This window comes from Capricornis sumatraensis, chromosome 20 (assembly GCF_032405125.1).
Source record: "Capricornis sumatraensis isolate serow.1 chromosome 20, serow.2, whole genome shotgun sequence".
NCBI classification, from domain to species: domain Eukaryota; kingdom Metazoa; phylum Chordata; class Mammalia; order Artiodactyla; family Bovidae; genus Capricornis; species Capricornis sumatraensis.
Window position 1 is genome coordinate 14446844 of NC_091088.1, and position 24512 is coordinate 14471355.

General features: G+C 45.0%; 1 protein-coding gene and 1 pseudogene across 1 annotated transcript in view; both read left to right on the plus strand.

Annotated features, from left to right (window-relative positions):
• HSD17B2 (hydroxysteroid 17-beta dehydrogenase 2) overlaps positions 1-24512 on the plus strand; it is a 96419-nt gene that overhangs the window by 54925 nt on the left and 16982 nt on the right. The window contains exons 2-3 of the mRNA XM_068993012.1: positions 12986-13198; positions 19450-19635. Coding sequence (XP_068849113.1) covers positions 12986-13198; positions 19450-19635 — 399 coding nt within the window. The remainder of the gene's footprint in view (positions 1-12985; positions 13199-19449; positions 19636-24512) is intronic.
• On the plus strand, positions 8126-12916 carry LOC138096094 (gametocyte-specific factor 1 pseudogene; annotated as a pseudogene).

Sequence of the window (24512 nt, forward strand, 5' to 3'; positions counted from 1 at the left end):
TCTGAATTTGGCAATAAGGAGTTCATGATCTGAGCCACAGTCAGCTCCCGGTCTTGTTTTAGCTGACTATAGAGCTTCTCCATCTTTGGCTGCAAAGAATATAATCAATGATTTTGGTGTTGACCATCTGCTGATGTCCATGTGTAGAGTCTTCTCTTGTGTTGTTGGAAGAGGGTGTTTGCCATGACCAGTGCATTCTCTTGGCAAAACTCTATTAGTCTTTGCCCTGCTTCATTCCGCATTCCAAGGCCAAATTTGCCTGTTACTCCAGGTGTTTCTTGACTTCCTACCTTTGCATTCCAGTCCCCTATAATGAAAAGGACATCTTTTTTGGGTGTTAGTTCTAAAAGGTCTTGAAGGTCTTCATAGAACCGTTCAACTTCAGCTTCTTTAGCGTTACTGGTTGGGGCACAGACTTGGATTACTGTGACATTGAATGGTTTGCCTTGGAGATGAACAGAGATCATTCTGTCGTTTTTGAGATTGCATCCAAGTAATGCATTTCGGACTCTTTTGTTGACCATGATGGCTACTCCATTTCTTCTGAGGGATTCCTGCCCACAGTAGTAGATATAATGGTCATCTGAGTTAAATTCACCCATTCCAGTCCATTTTAGTTTGCTGATTCCTAGGATGTCGATGTTCACCCTTGCCATCTCTTGTTTAACCACTTCCAATTTGCCTTGATTCATGGCCCTGACATTCCAGGTTCCTATGCAATATTGCTCTTTACAGCATCGGACCTTGCTTCTATCACCAGTCACATCCACAGCTGGGTATTGTTTTTGCTTTGGCTCCATCCCTTCATTCTTTCTAAAGTTATTTCTCCACTGTTCTCCAATAGCATATTGGGCACCTACTGACCTGGGGAGTTCCTCTTTCGGTATCCTCTCATTTTGCCTTTTCATACTGTTCATGGGGTTCTCAAGGCAAGAATACTGAAGTGGTCTGCCATTCCCTTCTCCAGTGGACCAGATTCCTTCAGACCTCTCCACCGTGACCCGCTGGTCTTGGGTTGCCCTGCAGGCATGGCTCATGGTTTCATTGAGTTAGACAAGGCTGTGGTCCTAGTGTGATTAGATTGACTAGTTTTCAGTGTGTCTGCCCTCTGATACCCTCTTGCAACACCTACCATCTTACTTGGGTTTCTCTTACCTTGGGCGTAGGGTATCTCTTCACGGCTGCTCCAGCAAAGCACAGCCGCTGCTCCTTACCTTGGACGAGGGGTATCTCCCTACCGCCGCCGTTCCTGACCTTCAACGTGGGATAGCTCCTCTAGGCCCTCCTGCGCCCACGCAGCCACCGCTCCTTGGGTTGCTCCTCCCGGCCGCCGGCCCTGGCCTCGGGCGTGGGTGGCTCCTCCCAGCTGCCGCCCCGGACCTCGGACGCGGGGTGTCTCCTCCCGGCCTCCCCTGACCTCACACGTGGGGTAGCTCCTGTCGGCCGCCACTGACCTTGGACCCAGGGTAGCTCCTCTCGGCCGCCACTGACCTCGGACCCAGGGTAGCTCCTCTCGGGTGTTCCTGCGCCGTCGCAGCCTGGCACTCTAGGCTGCTGCCCCTGATCTCGGACGTGGGGTAGCTCCTCTCGGCTGCGTCTAGTGCGCTGGCCCTGCTCTCGCAGCCGCCTGCCCAGTGCAGCCAAAAAATAAAACTTAAAATTATTTTTAAAAATTGACATGAAAGATCTAGCTAAGCTCTGTGATGACCTAGAAGGGGAGATGGAAGGTGGGGTGGGAGGGAGGCACAAGAGGGAGAAGATAAATATATATATATATGTAATTATGGCTGATTCATGTTGTTCCCTGGTGGCTCAGATGGTAAAGAATCAACCTGCCAATCCAGGAGACTTGTGTTCCATCCCTGAGTCGGGAGGGTCCCCTAGAGAAGGGAATGGCAGCCCACTCCAATATTCTTGCCTGGAGAATCCAGCGGACAAGGGAGCCTGGTGGGCTACAGTCCATGGGGTTGCAAAGAGTTGGACATGACGGAGCTACTAACACACACTTTGTAGAGCAGATACCAGTACAACCCTGTAAAGCAGTTATCCTCCAATTAAGCAAAAAAGATCTAGCTAATTCCCAGGGGTTCACCACCCAACATCACTATCTTTTAAGGGTGCCAAAGTCAACACAGGTAGTGTCAGTGGTATAACTGTCAAGTATTTTCTCTTCCTGGATTAGAAGCTGAGCCTTGTATGGCTCTCAGGGAATTATTAGGTACCTTACAGTTTTATTCTATGTGTCTACCATTTTATTATACCTTAATCTATTTTATAGGGACCAGGCAGATTCAACATGAGGGTGGCAATCTGGTGGAGTGCTTCAATTTCAAACAAGGGAGGGGAAAGTCTTTTCCACCCTAGCTTTAAACGGTTTTACAGATAATTAACTCTACACCCAGATGACCTTTGTAAGTGGCAGGTATGTTGGGTTCAAAAGGCTGCAGAGGTGGGGCGGGTCTCAGTGGCCAAGGCAGTTGCGATAGGAAGAGGGAAACCTGGGCCTGAGGGCATGGGGGGGCGGGGGGAGTGGGGGACAGGAGTGGCAGGGGGCAGCTTTGGGATCCTCAGCTTCAGTACACGGGTTCCTCGCAGGAATGCAGGCCCACAGTTGGCCCATCTTCCGGTAAATTAAGAGAAACCACCGATCTGGGTTTTCAGGTGGCATTCCTGGGTTTTAGCCTTTGTTTAAATTTTTAAGAAATACACTGTATGGGCCAAGCAAAACACATATTCAGATAGTATCCTCTTATTTGATACACAACAGGTCCTCCATTTGTGTTTGTCTATTCCACTCAGTTCAGTTCAGTCACTCAGTCGTGTCCGACTCTTTGTGACCCCATGAATCGCAGCATGCCAGGCCTCCCTTTCCATCACCAACTCCCGGAGTTCACCCAAACCCATGTCCATCAAGTCAGTGATGCCATCCAACCATCTCATCCTCTGTCCTCCCCTCTCCTGCCTTCAATCTTTCCCAGCATCAGGGGCTTTTCAAATGGGTCAGCTCTTCACATCATGTGGCCAAAGTATTGGCGTTTCAGCTTCAACATCAGTCCCTCGAATAAACACCCAGGACTGATCTCCTTTAGAATGGACTGGTTGGACCTCCTTGCAGTCCAAGGGACTCTCAAGAGTCTTCTCCAACACCATAGTTCAAAAGCATAAATTCTTTGGCGCTCAGCTTTCTTCACAGTCCAACTCTCACATCCATACATGACCACTGGAAAAACCATAGCCTTGACTAGATGGACCTTTGTTGGCAAAGTAATGGCTCTGCTTTTCAATATGCTATCTAGGTTGGTCATAACTTTCCTCCAAGGAGTAAGCGTCTTTTAATTTCATGGCTGCAATCACCATCTGCAGTGACTTTGGACCCCAGAAAAATAAAGTCAGCCACTGTTTCCCCATCTAGTTGCCATGAAGTGATGGGACTGGATGCCATGATCTTCGTTTTCTGAATGTTGAGCTTTAAGCCAACTTTTTCAGTCTCCTCTTTAACTTTCATCAAGAGGCTCTTTAGTTCTTCTTCACTTTCTGCCATAAGCGTGGTGCCATCTGCATATCTATAATACTAATTTAAAAATTAGTGTATAGGAAAACAGTGTATAGAAAAAAAAGGACTAAAAGAAAAAGCAAGAAAGTTATAAAACTTATGCTTGATTGGTGATGTTATGGGTAACTTCTTTTGTTTATCCTGATGTTACTTTTAAAGTTTCATTACTTGTATGATGTTTTAACACTGTCTAGAAATTGGTAGTTCAGGGGTAAAGAATCTACCTGCCAGTGCAGATGTGGGTTTGATTCCTGAGAGGAGATACCCTGCAGAAGGAAATGGTAACCCACTTCTGTATTCTTGCCATGGACAGAGGAGCCTGGCAGGAGCCTCCCTGTCCACGGGGTTGCAAAGAGTCGGACACAACTGAGCGACTAAACAGTAACAGCAACAACAAAGAAATCATTTACAGGGTTGCAAATTCTTCCCTCTTCATCCTTTTCCGAATGCAGCTTCCAAGGAACCAGCTTGTGTCCAAGAGCACATGCTGTTAGTCTTGACAGGCGTGTTTCATTCAGGGTACCTAGCCTTGAAGAACTCCAGAACTTGAATTATTCACAACTTGCCAATGACTTGACCCAACAAATGATGAGCTATGTATCTATTCACCAGCTGATGTGGTGCCCCCATACGACAATAGCATAAATCCACTTACAGTTAGTCCACCAGCTCAGAAATTATGATTCTTAACTCTTCTGAGTTAAAGTGATTCACATTTCCGTTTTTCACACAAATTGAGAGACTTAATTAATATTTTAGAATAAATCATAATTTCACATTCACCCCAGTTTTGCAAAACTGAGACTCTAGTACTCGTTGCTTGCTCCAAGCTGATGATTTTCCAGGCCACGAGAGACAGAATTATCTCAAAGGGCATAGCTTAAATGACTCCCAGCAATTCCTCCACCCTCTCTTGGGGTAGGCATCCAACTCAACAGGTGTTTGTTAGGACTTAGAGGCTAGGAACCCTCGATACTAATGACATAAGACTCTTTGCATTTTTAAGGCATTAAGGCCAGTGCCCTCTTAAATGCCCATTTAGCCAACACATGCTTTTTTGTGTGTGTAATTTTTTGGCTGTGCTGTGTAGCATGTCAGATCTTAGTTCCGTCACCAGGGGTCGAGCTCTCCCTGGATTGGAAGTGTGGAGTCTTAACCACTGGACTGCTGGAGAAGTCCCCAACACACATGTTTTATTGATCACTTACTATATGCCAAGCCCTGTGCTCTAGAAGAATAGAATATTTTATATTCCAGATGTTTACACATCAACCCTTGTCTGGGTTTCAACCTACCTCTGCCATGTCCAGCTAAATGACTTAACCCTTCTGTGTTTCAGTTTCCTCCTCCATAGAGTGATGATAGCAAAATGACTTGTCTCCCAGGGTGGGTGGAGTTACCATTATGAAGCTGGATGGGTCTTGGTAAGCATTCGAGTCACACTAGGTTTGATAATTTTCAGAGGCTGGTGGTTTAGTTGCTTGGTTGGGTGTGACTCTTTATGACCCTATGGACTATAGCCTACCAGGCTCCTCTGTCATGGGATTTTTCCAGGCAAGAATACTGGAGTGGGTTGCCATTTCCTTCTCCAGGGGATCATCCTGACCCAGGGATTGAACCTGAGTCTCCTGCATTGCAGGCGAATTCTTTACCAACTGAGCTACTGATGGGTAAATTATGAAACATTTTGCCTTTTCACAAAGTGTTAGCTGCTCAGTTGTGTCCGACTCTTTGTGTCTAAGCTCATGGACTGTATCTTACCAGGTTCCTCTGTCCATGGAATTCTTCAGGCAAGAATACTGGAGTGGGTTGCCATTCCCCTCTCCAGGAGATCTTCCTAACCCAGGGATTAAACCTGGGTCTCCTGTATTGGAGGTAGATTCTTTACCAGGGAGCCACCAGGGAAAGTAGCTTTCACAAAGGCCCCTGCCTTGTCTTTGGGTTTCTGGAGTGCACAAATCTTACTCTATCTTGACAGGGAGTGGCTTCCCAGCCACCTACATTCTCAAGGCCCTCTGGCTCCTGCACGGCCCTAAGACACCAGGGTTAGCATAGCCTGATCGTTCACACTGCAGATCAGAAATGATGTCTGGGTTAGAGCTACAGTACTGGTAACAGTCATGTATGATATGCTGGGCTTTTTGCATTCTCTGTCTTGTTGACTTCCAAATCAGCCTAGGAGAGAGGAACCGTTATAACCCCACTTCCCAGATGAATAAGTGGAGGCTCTGCACTACTTTATGTAATGTTACCCAGGGCTCAGACATAGTGAAGGCAGAATCAAGCAGGTGGAGTCTTCACCGAGATGTTTAGCTATCAGTAGAGGCGAACTTCCTATCTACCAAGATCATGCATGTAAACACCTGAAATTCAGGAAGAACGTCATGTACCTAGTATTATTTCCTTTTAAAAAAAGATCTATTATAGTAATTCCAGGCACTATTAACACATCACAAATGAAAACTGATGTAGGCACCGTTATCAAGCCCATTTTAGACATGAGGAAGCTGAGGTACAGAGAGGTTAAATAACTCGAGCAGGGTTGCAGAGGTGGGGTGCCAGGTTCACAACCAAGCCCGATTTACCTTGATTCATGGATCTAACATTCTAGGTTCCTAGGCAATATTATTCTTTACAGCATTGGACTTTACTTTCAACACCAGTTCAGTTCAGTTCAGTTCAGTCACTCAGTCATGTCTGACTCTTTGTGATGGACTGTAGCACACCAGGCCTCCCTGTCCATCACCAACTCCCAGAGTTTGCTCAAACTCATGTCCATTGAGTCGGTGATGCCATCCAACCATCTCATCCTCTGTCATCTCCTTCTCTTCCTTCCTTCAATCTTTCTCAGCATCAGGGTTTTTTCCAATGACTCAGTTCTTTGCATCAGGTAGCCAAAGTATTGGAGTTTTAGCTTCAGCATTAGTCCTTCCAATGAATATTCAGGACTGATTTGCTTAACTGGTTGGATCTCCTTGCAGTCAAGGGACTCTCAAGAGTCTTCTCCAACACCACAGTTCAAAAGCATCAGTTCTTCAGGGCTCAGCTTTGTTTATAGTCCAGCTCTCACACCCATACATGATGACTAGAAAAACCATAGCTTTGACTAGGCGGACCTTTGTCCGCAAGGTAATGTCTCTGCTTTTCAATGTGCTATCTAGGTTGGTGTAACATTTTTTCCAAGGACCGAGTGTCTTTTGACTTCAAGGCTGCAGTCACCATCTGCAGTGATTTTGGAGCCCCCCAAAATAAAGTCTCTCACTGTTTCCATTGTTTCCCCATCTATTTCCCATGAAGTGATGGGACGGGATGCCATGACCATAGTTTTCTGAAAGTTGAGTTTTGAGTGCACTTTTTCATTCTCCTCTTTCACTTTCATCAGGAGGCTCTTTAGTTCACCACCAGATACATCCACAACCGAGCATCATTTCCGCTTTGGCCCAGCCTCTTCATTCTTTCTGGGGCTATTAGTAATTGCCCTCCACTCTTCCCCAGTAGCATATCAGACACCTTGGGTGTGCTTATCTTCCAGTGTCTTATCTTTTTGCCTTTTCATGCTGTTCATGGGGTTCTTGCAGTAAGAGTACTAGGGTGGTTTGCCATTTCCTCCTCCAGTGGACCATGTTTTGTCAGAACTCTTCATTATGACCTGTTCAACTTGGGTGGCCTTGCATGGCATAGCCATAGGTTCATTGAGTTATGCAAGCCTCTTCACCATGACAAGACTGTGACCCATGAAGGGGTTTTAAAAATTAATTAATTAACTTTGGCTGCATCAGGTTTCAGCTGAGGCATGTGGGAGCTTTGCTGTGTCATAGAGGATCTTTTGCTGCAGTGCACAGATTCTCTAGTTGTGGCCCATGGGCTTTGTTGCCCTGCAGTATGTGGGATCTTAGTTCCCTGACCAGGGATCGAACCTGCAATTCTTGTATTGCAAGATGTATTCTTAACCACTGGATCACTAGGGAAGTCCCTCCAGGGAGGTGTTGTTAGCTTTAAAGTCAGATATCTTTTCTAATCACTTGCATATTGATCCTTGAGTTGATTGTCAGTGTGCTATCTGATTTCCTGAACTTTCTGATTTTTAGGGGCATGCCTGACTGCAGTCCCCAGCGGCTGACAAGGCAGTTCCTTCAGGTTTTACAGGAAAGACCCCCTGGCACAGCTGATGTGAATATGATCTCTTATCTTTAGAGCTGTAGAGACTTAGTAATTGTTACACATTTATTCTGGCATGGCTCAAAGGGTGAGTTTATGTCCACAATGTCTTAAAATGATATCTTAAAATTTCAGATATCTCTGTTTTGTACTTATAGGTATAAACCAACTTTACTAGAGTCCATAATACACTCCAAGTGGATGGGGTAGACTCCCATCTCAAATTCTGAGATTTTGCCCCCATCCCCACACTCTGCTGACACCTAGCCCTGCGACACAGGAAGTGGGGGCCCCACCCCTTAATGTCAGGGGCCGGAAGTGAACCATTGGTGGGAGACAGGGTGTAGGTGAAGACCACAGTTGGGAGTGTGTGTCTCAGCCGAGCACGTTGGATTAGGCTCCTTGATTCCCAACATGGAAGAAACTTACATCGATACTCTGAACCCTGAAAAGCTGTTACGATGCCCTTACGATAAAAACCACCAGATCAGGGCCTGCAGGTTTCCTTATCAACTGATCAAGTGCAGAAAGAATCATCTTGATGTCGCAGACAAACTGGCAACTTGTCCTTCAATGCTAGTCATCAGGTTCCTTGGGCTGAAATCAGTCATCACATTTCAAGCTGTGATGACAAAAGCTGTATTGAGCAGGATGTAGTCAACCTAGATAGCATATTCAAAAGCAGAGACATTACTTTGCCAACAAAGATCCATCTAGTCAAGGCTATGGTTTTTCCAGTGGTCATGTATGGATGTGAGAGTTGAACTGTGAAGAAAGCTGAGCGCCAAAGAATTGATGCTTTTGAACTGTGGTGTTGGAGAAGACTCTTGAGAGTCCCTTGGACTCCAAGGAGATCCAACCAGTCCATCCTAAAGGAAATCAGCCCTGGGATTTCTTTGGAAGGAATGATGCTAAAGCTGAAACTCCAGTACTTTGGCCACCTCATGCAAAGAGTTGACTCATTGGAAAAGACTCTGATGCTGGGAGAGATTGGGGGCAGGAGGAAAAGGGGATGACAGAGGATGAGATGGCTGGATGGCATCACCTACTCTATGGATGTGAGTCTGAGTGAACTCCAGGAGTTGGTGATGGACAGGGAGGCCTGGAGTGCTGCTGTTTATGGGGTTGCAAAGAGTCAGCCACAACTGAGCTGACTGAACTGAACTGAGTCAACCAAACCAGCAACCTTGGACAAGAGACTGGCTGAGAGCACATGGCAGTGCCCTCCTTGCCATGAAGACTGGGATAAAGGTTTGTGGGAACAGACCAGCACCCCATTTGTCTGGGGCACAGCCAACTTCTGTGGCACTGCAAATAACATAGTTATGGAACATAAGAGTAACCTGGCTTCAGGCATGCACGTTCCCAAGTTTCTGCCATACGTTCTGCCATGGAAAAACAATGGAATTTCAATAATTAATCAAATGTCAGGCCCTGGAAGACTCTTGCTTCTTCCTGCTACAGTGGGTTCTTCACTTTTTTCTCCTAAGCTAACTATAGAAGGATGAACTGTCTGTGACTCTCACACTGACAAGTACTTCTCCTGCCCTTTTGAGTCCTTACTCATTTGTTGCAAGAAAGAAGCCTCATGCTCAAAAGAACTGTTTCAAATAAACCATCATTGTAGATAGCTTGATAATTTGGTTAAGTGCCTGCATCCCAAGATCGGAATTCATATCCTGTTCCACATTAATGAAACAGAATTATCTAAATTTACCTTACGTTCAGTTAATTTCAGTCACTCAGGAGTGTCTGACTCTTTGCGACCCCATGGACTGCAGCACACCAGGCCTCCCTATCTATCACCAACTTCCAGAGCTTGCTCACACTCATGACCATTTAGTAGGTGATGCCATCCAACCATCTCATCCTCTGTCATCCCCTTCTCCTCCTGCATTCCATCTTTCCCAGCATCAGGGTCTTTTCCAATGACTCAGTTCTTCACATCCGATGGCCAAAGTATTGGAGTTTCAGTTTCAGCATCAGTCCTTCCAATGAATATTCAGGGCTGAATTCCTTTAGGATGGACTGGTTGGACCTCCTTGCAGTCCAAGGGACTCTCAAGAGTCTTCTCCAACACCACAATTCAAAAGCATCAATTCTTCAGGGCTCAGCTTTCTTCATAGTCCAACTTTCACACCCATACAAGGCTAGTGGAAAAACCATAGCTTTGACTAGACGGACCTTTGTTGGCAAAGTAATGTCTCTGCTTTTTAATATGCTCTCTAACTTGGTCATAGCTTTTCTTCCAAGGAGCAAGTGTCTTTTAATTTAATGGCTGCAGTCATCATCTGCAGTGATTTTGGAGCCCCCCCAAATAAAGTCTCTCACTATTTCCATTGTTTCCCCATCTAGTTGCCATGAAGTGATGGGACCAGATGTCATGAACTTAGTTTTTTGAATGTTGAGTCTTAAGCCAACTTTTTCACTCTCCTTTTTCACTTTCATCAAGAGGCTCTTTAGTTCTTCTTCACTTTCTGCCATAAGGGTGGTATCATCTGCATATCTGAGGTTGATGATATTTCTCCGGGCAATCTTGATTCCAGCTTGTGCTTCCTCCAGCCCAGCGTTTCTCATGATGTACTCTGCATATAAGTTAAATAAGCAGGGTGACAATATACAGCTTTGATGTACTCATTTCTCTATTTGGAACCAATCATTGTTCCATGTCCATTTGTAACTGTTGCTTCTTGACCTGCATACAGATTTCTCAGGAGGCAGGTCAGGTGGTCTGGTATTCCTGTCTCTTTCAGAATTTTCCAGTTTGTTGTGATCCACACAAAGACTTTGGTGTAGTCAATAAAGCAGAAGTAGATGTTTGTCTGGAACTCTCTTGCTTTTTCGATGATCCAACAGACGTTGGAAATTTGATCTTTGGTTCCTCTGGCTTTCCTAAATCCAGCTTGAACATCTAGAAGTTCACAGTTCACATATTGTTAAAGCCTGGCTTGGAGAATTTTGAGCACTATTTTGCTATTTTGTGAGATGAGTGCAATTGTGTGGTATTTTGAGCATTCTTTGGCATTGCCTTTCTTAGGGATTGGGATGAAAACTGACCTTTTCCAGTCGTGTGGCCACTGCTGAGTTTTCCAAATTTGCTGGCATGTTGAATGCAATGCTTTCACAGCATCATCTTTTAGGATTTGAAACAGCTCCACTGGAATTCCATCACCTCCACTAGCTTTGTTTGTAGTGATGTTCCTAAGGCCCACTTAACTTCGCATTCCAGGATGCCTGGCTCTAGGTGAGTGATCACACCATCGTGATTATCTGGGTAGTGAAGATCTGTTTTGTATAGTTCTTCTGTGTATTCTTGCCACCTCTTCTTAATATCTTCTGCTTCTGTTAGGTCCATACCATTTCTGTCCTTTATCGAGCCCATCTTTGCATGAAATGTCCCCCTTGGTATCTCTAATTTTCTTGAAGAGATCTCTAGTCTTTCCCATTCTATTATTTTTATTTCTTTGCATTGATCACTGAGGAAATCTTTCTTATCTCTCCTTGCTATTCTTTGGAACTCTGCATTCAAATGGGTATATCTTTCCTTTTCTCCTTTGCTTTTAGCTTCTCTTCTTTCTCAGCTATCTGTAAGACCTCCTCAGACAACCATTTTGCCTTTCTTTTTCTTGAGGATGGTCTTGATCACTTCCTCCTGTACAATGTCATGACCCTCTGTCCATAGTTCTTCAGGCATTCTCTCTATCAGATCTAATCCCTTGAATCTATCTGTCACTTCCATTATATGATTGTAAGCAATTTGATTTAGATCATACCTGAATGGTCTAGTGGTTTTCTCTACTTTCTTCAATTTAAGGCTGAATTTGGTAATACAGAATTCATGATCTGATCCAGTCAGCTACCGGTCTTGTTTTTGCTGACTGTATAGAGCTTCTCCATCTTTGGCTGCAAAGAATATAATCAATCTGATTTTGGTATTGACCATCTGGTGATGTCCATGTGTAGAGTCTTCTCTTCTGTTGTTGGAAGAGGGTGTTTGATAAGACCAGTGCGTTCTCTTGGCAAAACTGTATTAGCCTTTGACCTGCTTTGTTTTGTACTCCAAGGCCAAATTTTCCCAGTACTCCAGGTATTTCTTGACTTCCTACTTTTGCATTCCAGTCCCCTATAATGAAAAGGACATCTTTTTTGGGTGACTTTAACTCAGATGATCATTATATCTATTATTGTGGGCAAGAATCCCTTAGAAGAAATGGAGTAGCCATCATAGTCAACAAAAGAGTTTGAAATGCAGTACTTGGATGCAATCTCAAAAATGACAGAGTGACCTCTGTTGGTTTCCAAGGCAAACCATTCAATATCACGGTAATCCAAGTCTATGCCCCAACCAGTAATGCTGAAGAAGCTGAAGTTGAACAGTTCTATGAAGACCTACAAGACCTTCTAGAACTAACACTCAAAAAAGTTACCTTAAAGGATCCAACTAAAGCAGGCAAGAAATTTGGATTGGAAAAAAATAACTGTGTATTTGTGTTCTCTGAAGAACATGGACCAAATTCCTTCTAGTGTTTACAGGAATGGACTTTTTCTGATTAGTGAAAAAAAAATTCTGAGATTTGACATATGTTTTGCACATGATCTTATCCTCTGATTTCACAAAGCAGTGCCCTTAGGGGTTGCTATCTGGTTTCTGTTGCAGGTGTCTTCCTAGAGTTCAGTGGTTTGGGAGAAGGCCATGTCTAGGGGAAAGCTTCAAGGAGGTGAGCGGGGCAGGTGGCTAGGAGTCTTCATCTTTCATAATTCAGAAGGAATTGGACCCTGTGGGTAGTCCCTACTATTGTCCTGGGTCCACTTTGAAGCAGGACCTGACGTTTTGTTATATCTTTAAAAAGAAAACCCAACTCCAACCTGTTAGTTTGTAATGAAAATTTTACTGAAGATTGTATGCAGTGATGGAGGTTATTACATCGAACACTACACGTAGAGATGAGTAAAAAAGCTTCTGTCGGATGTCTTGGTTTTCTCTGCTACATTCTTTGGCCACCTGGACCACTTCCCTTCATCAGCATTTCTCCTTCCGTGTATGTCCCCACCTCAAATTCTTCCTCACCTCCATTTTTTTTTTTTAATAAGGAGAAATTTGTCTGTTGTGGCTTCTCTGCCCATTTTCCACTTAGCAAAGGAGAAAACGTCCTCAAGACCCACTCTCTACAGAGAGCATGGACCATCGTGAACAGCATGCAGTGAGTTTTTCTTCAACAACTTCTCCTGCCACTTTAGTCTGAGTCCGTTTTGTATTGCTTTGGCCCCTTGCAGGTTGCGATTCTGGGTTTGGCCATGGTTTGGCCAAGTATCTGGACGAGCTGGGCTTCACTGTATTTGCCGGAGTTCTGGATGAACAGGGGTCCGGAGCAGAGGAATTACGAAGAACCTGCTCCAAGCATCTCTCTGTGCTCCAGCTGAACATCACCAACACGCAGGAGATACAAGAGGCCTACAGCAAAGTGAAGGAGAAGGTGCAGAAGAAAGGTACTGCCTTCAGCTGCCTGTGCCCTTGGCTGCCCTCCACCCTCCTTGCAAATGCCAGACACTGGTTCTAGCCTCTAATTACCACTTCTCTCTAGTCTCTGATGGCACCTGGAGACCCCTGCGCTTAGCCCCTGCCCCTCGCTGGGACCTCTTGCATGTATGAAGACATTGGGAAGGAGTTAGGCATGGTCCTTCCTCGGAACTTACAGAATTCTCCATCTCTTTCCCTCCAACCTCTGCTCAGTCACTCTCCTGTTACTTGCTGCCCCTCCACATGTCTTTCCTCTTACTGATACTAACATGTATTAGAATTGAAGTAGCTTCATAATGGCTGTCTTCCCTTAGCCCCTGCCTTCGTCTTCCTCTCTCTTCACAGCCAAGCTCTTTGGAATCCTGCTGCTCTGTGTTCACTTCTTGACACATCTTAAATGGTCTGGCCAAGGGAATCAGTCTGGGTTATCCTGAACACCAAGCTCTCAACTTCTCTGCAGTGTTTGAATGTGTTGATTACCCTCCCCTCCTTGGGCTTTGGGGGTCTCCAGCCACATCTTGCCCTCTAAGTTCTCTGATCATTCTTTCTGCTTCTCTTATATGAACCTCCTTCCTCTGCCCACCGTGCCAGTCCCCTAAGTGTGAATGTTACTGAGGGCTCCGTCCCCAGACCCCACTCCAAGTTTCCTGGGCTATCCTGTTTCTCTTCCTATACCAGGACTTTACACCTGGGAAGTGTCTTAAAATATCTCTGTGTGGACCCAGGATGGGCTATGTAATTTAGGGGATGCAGTGCAAAATTGCAAGTTATGTGGGGCCCCTTGTTTACAAAATGTTTACGAGGTTAAGGTAATGCCAGTGGAAAATTAAACGAAGCTTGAGATCTGGAGCACAGGTCACACGTCTGTGATTCCCACAAGGCCTGGGGACTTTTCCCCAGCAGGTTAAGTCAGTATCTACAGACAGTAACTCAGCCGATCCTTCCGCAGCGAGGCTGGTACTGGTGCTCTCCTTTTGCTGGGAAGGTCCACTATAAAAAAGATTCCATTTGGGGGTCCCAGGTATTAGCACATTTTAAAGGTCCTCCAGCAATGCTAATATTCCACCAGAGTTGAGAAACACTGCCATTTAATCCAGTAATTTCTGAACCTGTGTTAACAACCTAGCCCTCTTTACAATGTCAGGACCTATAGGCATATACAACTGGTTACCAGATATCCCACCTCAATTTGTCAAAAACGGACCTCCTTATTTTTTCCTTTGCTTCTAGTCTGCAAATCAGTTTCCCCTCCTGCATCCGACGACTGAGGCACTGGCTCAGACACCAGCTGTGCTTAGTTGCTCAGTCATGTCTGACTCTGTGGCCCCATGGACTGTAGCCCGCCAGGCTCCTCTGTCTAGGGGGATTCTCCAGGCAAGAATACTGGAGTGGGTTGCCATGACCTCCTCCAGGGGATCTTCCCAATCCAGGGTTCAAACCCAGGTATCCTGCAGGTGAATTCTTTACTGTCTGAGCCACCAGGGAAGCCCAAGCACTGCCAGCTAATCAGTCATTCAAGCCAAACAACCAGGGGTCACTTAGGCCTGCAGCTTACCCTTGATTTCTGCATCCTGTTGGTCCTGAGTCCTGTCAATTCTATGTCCTAGATCTTTATCATCCCGCCCCTTCTTATTATCCAGGGGTAGCTATGGTTTAACTGGGACCCTCATCTCCCACCTGAGCTTTGTAATTGAATTTCCTTCCCCATTGCTTTCCAGATGGAGAATGGTCTTTACAATGTGCACGTCTTAGAGTATCATCCATCTCCTTTGATAAACTGAGCCTCCGTGTCTTGGGCTCCTCCCATGAGCCAGGCATATGCTTTGTCTCACTGAACGGTTCTGTGGTCCTCCATTCACCATCAAACACCTTCACACGGATTCTAAGACCTTTCAGGAGAATAGCCCTTGCCAAAACCTTCATCTGCACTATCTGGTGTTCCACTCAGTAAATGATGAATGGTTTCCAGAATAGAATGTTCTAGTTCATGACTTTGTACTTTCAGCTTCCTCTTATCCAAACTTCCCTCTTGCCTTCACTTCATTTCTCTAGACTTTTGCCTTTGTCCAACCACACACTCTACAGGAGATCTAGCTCAAACATAAAAGCAATCCAGGCTACATCATTCACTTCCTCTTCTGGAAGCTCACTCTTTACCCCGTGCACACACCCTCATTACTAGATTATTAAACAAATATGTCCATCTCCCACTCCTCACCACAGGTTTCTTAAGAATCAAAACTATGTTTCCATCAGGATTCTTTCAGATACAAGTGACATAACCAATTCAAAACTGCTAAACATAGTTCAGTTCAGATGTTAAGAAAGAAGATTCATAGTTCAGTTCAGTCGCTCAGTTGTGTCTGACTCCTTGTGACCGCATGAACTGCAGCACCCCAGGCCTCCCTGTCCATCACCAACTCCCAGAGTTTACCAAACTCGTGTCCATTGAGTCAGTGATGCCATCCAACCATCTCATCCTCTGTTGTCCCCTTTTCCTCCTGCCTTCAATCTTTCCCAACATCAGAACCTTTTCAAATGAGTCAGCTCTTTGCATAAAGGGAATGCATTTTGCTTACATAACTAAGAGGACCCGTTGGTTTCAGGCATGTCTGGATCCAGGCACTCAGGCAATGTCATCAGGACCAGCCTCTCTTAATCAGCTTTGCTTTCTCCTGTTCTGCCTTCACTTGGGGGTTTTCCATGAAGGCCTCAAGGACTTCCTCCTTATATCCTCTTCACAGCTGATCTACCCAGAAAAAAAGAAACTAATATAGTTGTTTTCTAGAAAGGTCATTTTCCTGGCCTTGTCTTTTGCTGTCCCTTTTATGGACCTGATGGTGTCTTGTTAGGAGATATTCAATAAACACCATCTAGAGAGGCCCAGCGGGAGTGTTGGTCATAGTGAATGATAAAGTAGTACTTCTTGAAATGCCAGTAACAATGCCAGTGTCCGGGATGAAAGGATCCAATCAGTATGCTTTCCAAGGTGTGAGCATTTGGAAAACACTTTACATGCTGTTTTGGGGCCTGCGTTCTGGAGAACAGTCCTTACTGAGGCAGAGTTACCAATATACCAATTCAACACCAATACAGAATTACCTGTTCTCGAGGTCTCTCTCGACTTCAGCCTCTCAAGTCAAACAGAAAGTGGAGCAGTAGAACAGGTTCATTTAAACTCACGAAGAAGGATGTTTGCTAAAGAACCTTCTGGGCCACGTGGATAAACCAGAAAACCTCAGCTCCTGTGAGAGGGCCAGCAACTGTGCGGTGTCCCTCCATAGCAGATTTTAAAATTGGGATGAACACATTGTTCGTTATTGCCCTGGTATCTGCGTACTCAGTTGTGTCTGGCTCTTTGTGACCCGCGATGGACTATCGCCTGGCGGGTTCCTTGGTGTGTGGAATTCTCCAGGCGGGAATACTGCAGTGGGCTGCTGTGCCCTTCTCCAGGTGGATCTTCCTGACCCAGGGATTGAACCTGTGTCTCCTGTGTCGCTTGTATGGCAGTGGATTCTTTTACCGTGAGCCATCGGGGAATCCCTTTGTTCGTTATTAATATTAATTTTTAAAAACCTATTATGAAGCCCTACAGGTATAATAGGTTTATTGGCCAGCTTAGAATTCTATGGCAGGAGTTGGCAAGCTGTGGCCCTGCCTCTTTGTTTTTTTTTAACATTTTATTTTGAAAAATAGTAGATTCACTCTTTGCCAAGCCTCCCCCAGTGTTAATACCTTGCATAACTATAGTACAATATCAAAACCAGGGAACTGGCATTGGTGTAATCCCCTGAGTTCATTCAGATTTCATCAGCTATACATGCAAGTGCATGTGTGCGTGTGTCTGTGTGTGTGCTTGCTCAGATGACCCCACTCAAAATACAAAACTGTTCCATCACCACCAGACCCTCTCACGTTACCTCTGAAGAGCCATATTCTCATCCTTAACCTGCTCTCTATCTCTTTAACTTTGTCATTTAAAGAGTATTTTATAAAGATATATCGATTATTATATAGATCTGCCACCTGTTTTTGTATATCCTGTGAGCTCAGGATCATGTTTATATTTTCAAATGGTTAAAAGAAATCAGAAGAAGATTTTTTGGACACATAAAAATTATATGGGATACAAATGTCAACATCCCTATTGTTTTATTGGAACGCAGCCACTCCCGTTCATTTACAGATTGCTGTGGCTGCTCACACTGTAATGGCAGAGTTGAGTGAGTAGGACTTGCAGTGTTAAAGCATTTACTATCCAGCCTTTTACAGGATATGTTTGCTGGTCCCTGTCATAGGGCATTCTCAAGCTGCCACCTGTATGTTTGACTGGTCAAAGGTATGCATCAGGCTGAGTCAATTAAAACCATCACTTGGAGGCATTAGCTGGAGGCATCCTCTCCTCCTATCACCAACCTCCTAATAGCTGTAGAGCTCTTACTGTGTGCCAGGCATCCTCTCACTTACAGCTCCCAGTCATTACTGCATGTAAATGTCAGACCACCAACTCAGCTGTGCAAGAAATGTAACTTTATTTTCTATAAGTCAACTCAATTTCTATCTTGAGCCACATGGTGAAAACCATTTCAGTCGTTTGGAGCCTTCTCTCATTCCCCCAGGGTGGCATCCTAAATTCCTAGGGACGGGACATTACATCTTTGATGGCCAGTGCTTCATGCTGGACTCTGCTGAGATGTCCAATACTCTGTCCAGTCCTCATGCAGGTTGGCTGCTACTTGCCTCTTTGAAGATAGGGCTGGTGTTTGCTGCCATTTCTGTGCCTTTCCTAGCATGGAGCCTCATTCTGCTCCTCTATATCCCTGTGGTTCTCACACATGGGCATGCAGCTCACCCTTGGGCATGTTATGTCACAATGCTGAGCTTCAACAGCAATTTCTGATCATCAGTTTCTGATCCAGCAGGTCTGAGATGGGGCTCCAGTATTTGCATTTCTAACAAGTTCCCAGTTGTTGCTGCTGGTCTGGACCATGCCTTGAGAACCACTGGTCTAAACCCTGCAGTGGCTCAGGGAACTCAGAGAATCTGCTTCAGGTCTTTCTAGCAGAACATGCCCCAGATCCTGTCGCCTCTGTTTCTCCCAGGTGACTCACTTGTGCTCCAGACCCTCCTCCCCACAAAGCACGTGGAGTTTCTGGGTTACCACTCTCCTGCCATTTAGGGCAATGACTCCGAAGCTTGGTTGTACACTGGAATCATCTATGTAGGGAATTAAAAAAATGGCTAATGCCGAGATCCCCTTTCTTTACTACCCCACAGTTGCTGATCTAATTGGCTGTGGTATGGCCTGGGTGTCAGGGTTTTAAAAAGTTCCCCAGATGATTTTAATGTGCAGTCAAGGCTGAAAAATCACCAGTTGTGGACACTGGTTCTCCAAATGAAGTCCAGGCCTGTAGTGTCAGCATCACCTGGGAACTTGCTAGAGATGCAGATTGTCAGGCCTCACCCCAGACATCCTCAATCAGTTTCTCTGGAGCTGGATCCTAGCCACCTGTGTGTGAACAAGCTCTCCTTGTGATTCCAGTCAGTCAAGGGGTTCAGGCTGACTGGGGAAGGGAGCAGAGCTCAAGGACTCTGCAGTCTTCTTGGCTCTTGGCATTTCTGCCCTAGTTTTCCTGTTTCCCTGTACTAGGGGAACTTTTCTAGTCAAAGGAAAAGAAAGACAGAATCTTGTTTTGTTGCACTGCAGGTAAGCCACATTGTCTTAAATCTGCATGTCCTAGAGACATCATTCTGCCTCCACATACTCCTTTGAGGGAGAAACTCGAGGCAGACTTGGAATAAACTTTGAGGCAAAAGAATATACCTCCATAAAACCATTTCTTAATATTTCACAAGTATTCAAGGAGAGTAAGGTTTTTCCCTTTACAAGACTTTTAAAAAAATGTGGACCATATTTAAACTCTTAATTGAATTTGGTACAGTATTGCTTCTGTTTTATGTTTTGGCTTGGGCCATGAGGCACGTGGGATCTTAGTTCCCTAACAAAGGATTGAACCCACACCCCCCTGCATTGGAAGGTGACGTCTTAACCACTGGACCTCCAGGAAAACCCCAAGACAAAGGTGTGAGAGTTGAAGTGATCTCTTGCCCAGATCTCAAGTCTCAAATGGGTCCTTTTGACTTAGGAGCTTGAAGGATTAAAAATCATCCCGCTCTCTTGGTAGAGCCCCATCTCAGAGTTGTTCCTTTCTGTCCTCAGGACTGTGGGCTGTGATCAACAACGCTGGAGTCCTTGGCTTACCAACTGATGGGGAACTCATTCCCATGACCGAATACAAACGATGCATGGCCGTAAACTTCTTCGGGGCCGTGGAAGTCACGAAGGCATTTCTGCCTCTTCTTAGAAAATCCAAGGGGAGGCTGGTGAACATCAGCAGCATGGCAGGTGAGCTTGCCTTTCCCCCACAAGGCCGTGGGTGCCAGTCCTACAAGATGCAGCTTGTAGCATTCTTTGTGGGCTGAACAAGAAGACAGGACTCTCATGCAGGGCTGGATGAAGATTAGTCCAATCCTGTGTTTGCCGTTGGTCTTAGTACAAAACCTTCCTGGTACTGAAGGCTTTGAGTGGTGTCCAGGGGGTTGTTTGGGGAAGTCACTGCATGGGTAAGTGGGAAGCCTAGAGGGTGGGCTCTAAACTCCAGGATCCTGTCTTTGCATAGAGGAATGACGATCTTCACTGTTAGATCAGTTGGTTCTGAGTAAGATTTTTTTAAAAAAATAGAAGTCCAACTATTTGTTCATCTGATTTGGGTTTCTTTACGTTTCAAGGGGGAAGGTTATTTTTTTTTTTAGACAATTGATATTGTCCCTGATATTTTCTTCCCTGGTTCTAAGTTAGCAACTTCCTTGAGCTTTACAGTTATTTGAGTGTGTTGCTAACATTGCTACTTTCCCTGGTGGCTCAGACAGTAAAGAATCTGCCTGCAATGCAGGAGACCCAGGCACAATCCCTGGGTCAGGAAGATCCCCAGGAGAAGGGAATGACAACCCGCTCCAGCATTCTTGCCTGGAGAATTCCATGGACAGAGGAGCCTGGCAGACTACAGTCCATGGGGTCGCAGAGTTGGACACGACTGAGGAACTAACACTTTAAACATGAATGCTGCTAGTCGCAAGGAAGGAAGGAAAGAAGGAAGGAAAAGAGGGAGGGAGGAGGGGAAAGGATGGAGAGAGAGAGGTGTAAGATGGTTAAGAGCAATGAGTGTTGTATTTTAACTTTTATGAGAACCCCAAAATATTTCCAGTTTTTTTGCTAAAGCAAACCAATCCTGAGAAAACACATTGGCAGTATTTCACCCTTATCTTTCTTCTGAATCTAGCCTTTACATTTTTGACCTCTGCAAAAACTTCGATTTCCTCAGTCTGGTACTTCTAGAAGTCTCACATGCTCCTTTGCCTCATTCATTCAACAAATATTTACTGAAATGACTTATCATTGCCTTTTGCTTGACACAGTGGCAAGGAAGTTTTTCTCTTCCTCTGTTCTCAACTTTGAGCTGCTCATTCGTTCACAAGATTTTATTTTACATTTCACTAATATGCACACTATCTGTTATGGGCCCAGTGTCTGGCATGAAGTAAAAGCTCAATTAATAAATGAAAAAATGCAAGGGTGCAAATGAATGGAAAAATGGATGAATGAATAGACAAGTGATGAATTTATACTATGAGGATGTCCATTCATACATCTTCTACTTGGCCTCTAAAACTTTTCTAAGCCTTAAAAAAAAAAAAAATCGGCCATGCCACATGGCATGTAGGATCTTAGTTCCCTGGCCACCCCTGCATTGCAAGCACAGAGTCTTAACCTCTAGACCACCATGGAAGTCCTTAAGTCAAGACTTTGAACTGACTTGTCACATGTTTGGGCTTCCCGGGTGGCTCAGGCAGTAAACAGTATGTCTGTAATGCAGGAGACACTGGTTTGACTCTTGGGTTGGAAAGATCCCCTGGAGAAGGGAATAGCTACCTACTCCAGTATTCTTGCCTGGAGAATTCCATGGACAGAGGAGACTGGTGGGATACAGTCCATGGGGTCGCAAAGAGTCAGACATGACTGAGCAACTAACACTTTCACTTATCACATGTTTCCATTAGAGGAAAATTTTTGAGTATTAAATCACACATCTCACTCCTATTCTCACCACTAGACGTGCAAAACCTTTACACCTAGCCTTAATTATTTCCATTCCATTATTTTACCGTCATCATCAAGTCAACATGTTTGAAGCTACACTCGCTAGTAGCAACTCAAAAGTTTGCTCTCTTAACTTCTTTCTGTTCATCTCCTGGTCTTTCTTTGGTTTGTTTACCCCTGCACCTTTCTCTCCTTTGCTCTCAGCCAGTCACCCACCGGAGCCTCTCACTCCATCCACCAGGATGTGTGGACTCTTCCTTCATCACACCCAGCTCCGAATCCTTATGTTTCAGGGAAAACCCAGCAGTGGGTTCATTTACAGGACTCAGAAATCACCCAGGGTATTTTATAAAGTTGTTAGAACAGTAGCATGAAATCAGAGCAGACAGGAAGCATGTGTCCCTGACAGCCCAGGCGTTTGTAAGAAGACCGGAGCCAAAGATGTTAAGCCACGCATACAGTCTACCTTATCGACGAGGAGCAGAGGAATTCAGCAGAATTCCTTGCAGCATGCGGATGAGTGTTTTGCAGAACAATGGAAGAGATTTTAAGCAAGGAGAAAAGAAGCTAGACTGTAACACAAAAATCAGAAAAGTCATGGGATGTGTAAAAGACCGTATATAGCCTACTACTAATCCACAGAAATTAACATCCAAGATGATGACAGCTTGGTGATGAGTCTCTTGGCAAAGCTAATGTAATAGTAATTTTGGAAAATGTACTTATGTGGGAGTACATGCTGGTCTTTTTCTCATTTTGAAGATGGAGGTAAGGCGAGAGAGAGAGCGCCAGTCACTAATAAGTGTTCTCCAAAGTTCTCCCGGGAGCTCCTGGCTGCCCTGACCCTTCAGGTTGTCTTGAGCCTGGCACCTAAGCCACCCTCTGCATGACAAGAGTTTCATGTAGATTTATCATGGAAGTTTGCATCAGCCAGGAGGAGCTAAGCTGGAACTGATAACTCTGTTCCACTTATCTAAGGCTGCATAGCAAGTAACCCCAAAGACAGTGTCTCAGGACACTGTGAATAGACAGTGGTCTGATAGTGAATAATGATCTCTCAAATATATCCATGCTGTGATTCCCTGGACCTGAATCATGTGACTTTACTTGGCAAAAGGGACTTTGTAGGTATGATTGAGTCAAGGATCTGAAAGGCAGAGGTCATCCTGAGTTATCTAGGTGGGTCTGATGCAGTTACAAGAATGCTTATAAGAGGGAGGCCAGAGGGTCAGAGTCAAAGAGTGGTTGGAAGGTGGACAGCTGTGACCAATAGAACTGATATTAAAGTACTTAGAGTGGTGCCTGGCATATAGCAGATATCTAATAGATGGTAATAATTATTAGGAAGCATCCATTAGGCATTGTGGAGAAGGAAATGGCAACCTACTCCAGTATTCTTGCCTGGAAAATCCCATGGACAGAGGAACCTGGCAGGCTATAGTCCATGGGGTCAGAGTCAGACATGACTTAGCAATTACACAAACAACTATTAGGTTTTAGGCATTTTGGGGATGCCATCAGAGATATGATCCCAACAACCCTGCAAAGTATTAGTCTCCTCCTTTTGCAGTTGTGAAAATCAAGTTTCAGAACAGTTATATAAACCAACCCTCCAGCTAGAACTGGAATTGAACTTTGGCCCCATGTTCTGATGCACCAAGTCACTGCCTCTCCCACTGATTTAGGTAAGATCTTGTGTTAACATCATGTCAGAGGCTTTTCCCAAAGGATCACCTCTACCATGTTCCTCTGCCTACTAATCTGTAAGCTTTAGCCTCACCCCCATACCCAGGTGTAAAGAGGGTCGATAGAACCACTCCTGTAGACAGGAAGTTCCAGAATTGGGGCAGGGCAGAAACATTGCTTCTTTAAAGACTTCTCCAGGAGATGCACACAACAGTCGATCACATTATGAATACACCCCTTCCTCCTACATCTCCCCCTCTCCAAAGAAAGCAACAAGAAAGAGAACAAGAGAGGCAGCATGTAGCTATATAGGTAGAATCAGGTTTCAAAAAGAAGAGAAAGCCAGGAAGCTGAGTGGGGATAAATTAGGTGGGTTTTGAGCCTGTCTTTCTCGCTGACAGTGGAGTGACCCAGGACAAAGTGCTGAATCTGAGTTGCAGCTTGTGCATTTTACAGAGGGGATAAAAATGATGGTTGCTTCTTAGGGCCATGGTGAGATGGGATGAAATGACATGGAGTTAAGCGTCAGCCTTGAACCTGGCATGTAGCAGAGTCAGAGACTTGAAGGCCATCTGCCATGAAGAGGCTGGCTCTGTGCGCCCCTGTGGCTTTTCATCTCGCCCGCTGCTGGCATCACCACTACTGACTGTGACACTCATGGCATTTCATCCTGCTGCTCCCTATCACACACTATAGCTCCTGGGCAGATAAGCCCAATAGGCTACTACTTCCAGATTTGATCACAATTTACCCGGGAGGACATTTCCCCCCGCCCTGTAAGCAAGTTCGTTTCTCATTCCTCCCTCAGAATAGGATGGCTCTTTAACCTAAATCCCGGCAAGGTAGTTTGATAAATATTTAACCAAGGATTGAAGGAAGTGAGAGAAGACTCTCTGATTGATGGGACAAAGGGCAGGTGAAAAATCTTTATGTTTGAGAGGTCTGAAGTCCTTTCTGGCCAGCTGACCTCTTAAGAAATTGCAGAGCAAATACCTGTGTTATGCTGCAAGCTGTGCTTGAGTGAGAACAGCTAAAAGCAAACCTTATAGAAACGACACAGGCCTCAGGGATTTTGAGCCGGTTGTGCTCTGAACTGCACTCTTGTATTAAACTAGCTGGGTGACCTGAGGGCAGGCTACCCCACTTGTCTATGGGTCCCTTTCGTCTTCTGTCGTGACAGGGTGACACAGCAGCTGAGTCTAAGGCAGCATTTCCCAGCCTCCACATTACTGATATTTCTGGGGAGGCTAATTCTTTCTGTGGGGGGCTGTCTGATGCACTGTAGGATGTTTAGCAACACGTGTTCTTGATTCATTAGATGTAAGTAGTACCCACCCACAGCGTGGAGAAACCTTCAGATATTACCACGTGTCCACTGGGGGTGGGGTTGGGGTGCAGAATCACCCCCAGCTGAGAATTTCCGGTCTTAACCGTGGAAC